The following is a 6,646-nucleotide window of genomic DNA, read 5'->3' as shown; positions in this document are numbered from 1 at the left end:
TTTTTACGCAAGGTCATTAGATCAAAATGCTTACATCTTTTAGTTTGGTTTATTTTGTGTATTCATAGCATTCCTATTCATATTGAAAAATTCATAAATAGACTAATGCAAAATATCTTTAATTGTAAAGTGAGACACTTCTGGTCAGTGGTAAAGTCTCTCCTTTAGACAGATGATAGACCACTGAATTGTGTCGATTTTAACATTAACTCCAGAATTATGCAGCAGCATGATTTTCTTTTTAGTCTTTTTATTCTTTCTTCATCACACTCGATTTTTCTCTGTCTCTTCATGCGAAACTATGTTGTTTTACTTTCATAAAGTGCGTATCTATATCTGGATTTTCACTATTATAGGCTAATTACTATTGTTACTTTTTGTTGTGTATTATTATATCTTAAATACTGAATTTACATATTTGCAATCACAGAAATAAAGATATTGACATGGACATTTCTGTAAAGACGTTTTCTAAGAAAGAAAGAAAGAAAGAAAGAAAGAAAGAAAGAAAGAAAGAAAGAAAGAAAGAAAGAAAGAAAGAAAGAAAGAAAAAGTCATTATACACATCCAACTCCTCCTTATTCACCTAAGATAGTAGGCAAGCCTCTGGTGGGAGCGCTTCTGTATTTCAACCACTAGGCGACATCACGTGAATGCTGCATTGCAAAGCATCAGTGTATATCAATAAGCAGATGTAATTATCGATTTATGTATATATATATATATATATATATGTAGTCTTTTACTAGCTGCATGTGTGCACTGAAAACACTGTTCAGAAAAAAAATAGTTTTAAACTGTATACTGTAATTAAACAGTGGGGCTATAGCCATTAACCGTGCAGTAGCCTACTGTGGGAAGTGGAACCACTTCAGCAAAAGGCTTAGTGTGTTAAGCTACTATGTGCTTAACCATGTGCACCACCAAGCTTCCTACAAGACACCCCTGGTCAGTCTAGAGCATCATAAACATCCATCTAATCTGATCAGGCATGCCTAATTATACGGAGTTCACAACACTGAAAATCTGGGATTCCAAATTTAATTTAACTTGGGGGGAAAAACTGAGTGTTGTAGAATTTTGAAATGTTTAAAACAGGCCACCAATTCATAACCCTTAATTAGATTAGACGCCATGTTGAATTTAACGCGGTCTTTACAAAGGCGCGCACTGTATGCTGTGAGCATTTTTATGCAATATTTTTGTCTACTGAAATTTTGTCTATTAAAAGTTTTTATTCGGGAAGACGCTTTGACATATTATGGAAGCCCGTTTCAGTATGTTGTTAAAAACAGTAGGCTACAGTCCATTGAATTCCCTGCAGCTAATTCTATCACTCAGCCTCGTTTTCATTCCTGTCAAAAATTAAATGTGGCGCTACCCAGACTAAACTGTTGACCACGTGAACTCCTTTTACTAAAGGTCAGATGTTCTTGCTTCTTGCACTATTTGACTATTTTATTATATATTATAGCCGTCATTATTATACATAAGCTAATGGCAATTCGTGACTACCATATGCAATTTGATTTCATGGTTACTCTTTATTTTAAGGTGTCCTTGTTACAGTGTAATTATTCTTTTAAGTACTGAGTAATAATTCTTAACTACATGTAGACCTACTTAATATGTGGTTAGAGGTATATATGATATATACGTTTCCATTTAATTATGCATAATTTATTGTTATTATAATAGTAAGTACATGTAATATGTGTAACTAGGACACCTTTAAAAAAAGTGTTGCCGATTTCATTATTTATAATGGCAGTGATATGTATTTGTGAGTACTTCAGTTTATTAGTTTACGTAGATCAAGTACACTACTAAGATGAGTCAATAACACTTAGCATGAAACTCAAATGTACTGCTCCTCAAGTGTTTAGCCCCATTTCCTCATGCGCTCGCCGCGCTTCACCCGTGCTTTATAGCCCTCATTTGATCACATGACCACGGATCGGCCAATGACAAGCCTTATCTATTTCCTCCAACCTGTTACAATGTAGCATCCCCTTGAGCAGCGAAACTGATACAAATGCACGCGACAACTGTCTGTTGTTCATCCATGCTTTTGCATTTCACCATGACCCCAATGGAAACAATGGTCTTTAGCTAACAAAAGCGGATACAGGGACCAAGGTATGTAACAATCGGACACATGAGCCCTAATGTTAGCCTTTGCTTGTAGCACAGTAGCATTAATGGTTAGCTAGCTGAGAAATGCACCGCAAGAGATTAACCATACAGTCTATTAGTTAATCTAGTGATCTGCTCTTTAAACTCCTTTATTGTGTATTTGTGTCTCGATTTTGTTTCGAAACGATGCGCATAAGGGCAAACGCTTGATCTACAGAGTAAAAGGGGAAAACAAGCTGCATTGTCCTTCTCGTGAGCTGTAATGTATGTTACTGCTAATTAATGAATGTTAGCCATTCATTTCTGGGATCAAAGCAAAATTTAACACAGATGAAATACTGAAAATATGTATTACATTATCTTATGGTAAGTCTTTTGAAAGCATGTTGTTACAGAGCCAGTGCCCTCTTAATAACAATGTTATATTTGTATGTATATGATGCCTTTATCCTATAGTGTTAATGTATCTCCTTTTAATTACCTCTGAATTCAAGTAGGCTAGGTGAGAAGGGACACTCTAATAGCCATGGTAACAAAAACTTTCCTAAGCCTCTTCAGATGTTGATTCGATTAACGTATGAGGAAACCACTTTTCTTTTATGTAGTATTCAGTTTTTGTGCTCCGAGTTACATAAAATCTTTGTATTCGGCATAGCAGATGGAATACATTAGTTGGAAAGGTGTAATTCAAGTCTTATTATGTTGAAATGCATGCAGGGTTACGCAACCAGAGCTGTCTTTATCATTTCCATAAGACACATCATCATGTTTCTCTTCTACCTGCGACAACACACACAAGCTTCTGCACAGCCTCCCACTGATTTCGGACTTGGTCACCATGGAGACCCCCTTCAAGTGCAACTGATGAACCAGTTGGATTGTATTGGTCTCTCATGCCTCTTTTGTGCAGCGCGGTGATTTTGTAGCGATGATTCACTGCTCTGGGGTCAGCGCTTGGTTTGTTCAGGCAGTGCTAAATGTAGTGTCATCGGTACTTTAGACAGGAGACGGGCTTGCTCTTCCCTGGTAGACGAGATCTTCATGGGTTTCCCATGAAGATGCACCGACACTCGGCTTCAGAGACCTTGCTGAAGATCCTGAGGAAGAGGCGCAGCTCAGCTGTGGAAGTCTTGACTTCTTCTTCGCAAAGGGTCATTGTGGCACTTAGCATGTCTGAGGCACAGACTGACATCACAGACTGTGGATGTAATGTGTCATCTTTAAGTTTAAGTTGGAGCTATTTAGTCTGAGGACTGAATTCTGAATCCTTATTTTTCTTCATCTGTCTCTATAGTGAATGTCAGAGTACCTACTGCAAAGTACACCAAGGTGGGCGAGACTTTGAGGCATGTCATCCCAGGACATATGCAGTGCTCCATGGCATGTGGTGGTCGAGCGTGCAAATACGAAAACCCCTCTCGCTGGAGCGACAAAGAACAAGCCATCAAAGGACTGTACTCCTCCTGGTAAGCTGTCTTCTCGCTCTCTTCTCAAACAGTGTGCATTGTTTGAAATGAACATGTCAAATATTTAGCAGAGTCAACATTGATTCATTGTACTAGTCCTAAACAATTCAAAACTCAAATATATTGTTAGTTAAGAGCAAGAAAAAATGCAAAAAGACTATTAATTTAATTTGTGTGTGTATATATATATATATATATATATATATATATATATATTCTGTGTGTGTACTGTTTATATGTATTATGTATATATAAATACACACACATGCATGTTCAGTATATATTTCAGAAAAATATGCTGTTTATATATGAAATATATTTATATATAATATAAATTATATGAATATACTGTATATACACACATGTAAATATTTTTTTAATTCAGTATGTTTGTGTATTTATATATACAGATGGAGTACATTAGTTGAAAAGGTGTAATTCAAGCCTCATTTTGTTGAAACGCATGCAGGGTTATGCAACCGGAGCATTTCCATAAAACACATCACCCTGTTTCTCTTCCACCTGAGACAACACACACTCAAGCTTCTGCACAGCCTCCCACTGACTTCGAACTTGATCACCATGGAGAACCCCTTCAAGTGCAACTGATGAACCGATTGGATTGGATTGGTCTCTCATGCCTCTTTTGTGCAGTGCAGTGATTGTGTAGCGATGATTCACTGCTCTGGGGTCAGCGCTTAGTTTGTTCAGGCTGTGCTAAATGTAGTGTCATCGGTACTTTAGACGGGAGACATGCAGCGATGGGCTTGTTCTTCCCTGGTAGATGAGATCTTCATGGGTTTTCGAAAGACGCGCCGGCACTCAGTTTCAGAGATCTTGCTGAAGAGGCGGCGTAGCTCAGCCATGCAAGTTCTGACTTCCTCTTCTCAAAGGGTCATTGTGGCGCTTAGCATGTCCAAGGCACAGACTGACATCACAGATTGTGGATGTAATATGTCATGTTTAAGTTGGAGCTAATTAGTCTGATGACTGAATTTGGAAATCTAATTTTTCTTCAACTATCTCTCCAGTAAATGTCAGAGTACCCACTGCAAAGTACACTAAAGTGGGCGAGACTTTGAGGCATGTCATCCCAGGACATATGCAGTGCTCCATGGCATGTGGTGGTCGAGCGTGCAAATACGAAAACCCCTCTCGCTGGAGCGACAAAGAACAAGCCATCAAAGGACTGTACTCCTCCTGGTAAGCTGTCTTCTCGCTCTCTTCTCAGTCAACATTGATTCATTGTACTAGTCCTAAACAATTCAAAACTCAAATATATTGTTAGTTAAGAGCAAGAAAAAATGCAAAAAGACTATTAATTTAATTCTCCAAAAAAATGCTAGTCTGTCCTGGATGTATGACCGGTCAAACACATTTTATTTTAACTTAATTTTTCATGAAGATAGCCTTTGACACTAATATGGCAAACAAACAAAAAATATTTTCCATCTGTTCTCCAATCCGCTTGTCCATCCTAGATAGATGGACATATTTTCCATAATTATTGCCTTTGATACTGATATGGGGAAAAAAATAAAAAATAATAATAATATATATATATATATATATATATTCTGTGTGTGTACTGTTTATATGTATTATGTATATATAAATACACACACATGCATGTTCAGTATATATTTCAGAAAAATATGCTGTTTATATATGAAATATATTTATATATAATATAAATTATATGAATATACTGTAAATATATACATGAAAATACATGTAAATATTTTCAATATATATACTGTATGTGTGCGTCTTTTATATATACATAATAAATATGCACAGTACACACACATATATTATGTAAACAAAAACTTTTATTTTGGATGCGATTAATCACGATTTTTTTTTTCATCCATTCTCCAAACTGCTTGTCCATCCATGGTCAGTCCAGAACATTTAATTAATTAATTAATTTTTATCTATTTATTTATTATTTTTATTTTATTCGCATGAATATTGCCTGATACTGATACGCCAATAAATAAATACAATTGCTCGTTTGCACATTAACCATTTGTTTTCCTTTTTGTCTTATTTTATAATATTTGTATTAATGTTACTGAGTGAGATATTTTGTTGATATCTAATTCATACTCTGTTCACAGGATAACTGATAATCTGTTAGCTATGGCAAGACCTTCAACTGAAATCATTGAAAAATTCAACGTCATCGAACAGTTTCATGCGTATGTTGTACTCAGTGGCAAGCTACCAATAACTGATTCCCAAGATGCACCATGGAAGGCTTTGCTTATGCTAAATCTTACTTCCTTCTAGGTGTGGCTTAAAGACAATAATCAACCTGCAGCGTCCAGGGGAACATGCCAGCTGCGGCAGCACTCTGGAGCCAGAGAGCGGTTTCACCTATCGCCCAGAGGTTTTCATGGAGGCGGGGAGTGAGTAAATCACACATGCACACAGACATGCATCTCTTCCTCTCTCAGTAGTCAGGGGAATCAGGCTGGTATAAATCCTTACTAAATCCTTACCGTTATCACATTAAATTGTCAGTATGTTTGACAAGCTAAAGAACCTTTTAAACATTATTTGCTTTCTATGCATGAAGTGGTTATGCTTGCAGGTGTTGTTCAGCTTCCATTCAGGTTTTGAGGCTTAGGGGGATTGGCAGCCCTTAACAAGATCTCCTGAGAGTGGTGCTGTGCTTATATAGACAGCACCTTCTGGGAAAATATGTAAGGCACAATTTCCGAAGAGCACAGCATGTCGAAACATGCATGAAATATCTCTCAAATTAAGGAAGAGTCAGCACTGATGAGAGATCCTCTGTGTTATATAATTCATATTCCCAGTTATCCAGAAAGGACAGATTATGGTTGTAAATAAAAAATAGACAACATATAGAGCTTCAGTTATTGGCCCTTTGGACTTTGGTGAATTCCCGCCACAGCGTCATTTCCACCTCATCACAAATTATGTTTTGTGTTTTTTTTGCATTTTAATTCAAATCGGCATGAAATCTAAACTGTCTTATCAAACAACTCAATATATGAAGTTATATAATATAT

General features: G+C 36.6%; 1 protein-coding gene across 2 annotated transcripts; it reads left to right on the top strand.

The window, feature by feature from the left end:
- The first annotated feature begins 3,457 nt into the window (after positions 1 to 3,457).
- LOC107581963 (protein tyrosine phosphatase domain-containing protein 1-like) lies at positions 3,458 to 6,076 on the top strand. Of its 2 annotated transcripts, none has more exons than XM_016267669.1 (3): positions 3,458 to 3,602; positions 5,726 to 5,806; positions 5,898 to 6,076. In XM_016267669.1, the coding sequence occupies exons 1-3, from the start codon at positions 3,502 to 3,504 to the stop codon at positions 6,022 to 6,024; spliced, it is 309 nt and encodes a 102-aa protein (XP_016123155.1). In that variant the 5' UTR covers positions 3,458 to 3,501; the 3' UTR covers positions 6,025 to 6,076. The 2 variants fall into 2 exon arrangements, with proteins under 2 accessions (XP_016123155.1, XP_016123147.1); XM_016267661.1 differs by lacking the exon at positions 3,458 to 3,602 and adding an exon at positions 4,665 to 4,805.
- The last annotated feature ends 570 nt before the right edge of the window (positions 6,077 to 6,646 follow it).

Source organism: Sinocyclocheilus grahami, unplaced genomic scaffold, assembly GCF_001515645.1.
Source record: "Sinocyclocheilus grahami isolate Dianchi unplaced genomic scaffold, SAMN03320097.WGS_v1.1 scaffold3.1, whole genome shotgun sequence".
NCBI classification, from domain to species: domain Eukaryota; kingdom Metazoa; phylum Chordata; class Actinopteri; order Cypriniformes; family Cyprinidae; genus Sinocyclocheilus; species Sinocyclocheilus grahami.
The sequence above is the reverse complement of the archived record's forward strand: the minus strand, read 5'-3'. Positions and strand labels throughout refer to the sequence as shown.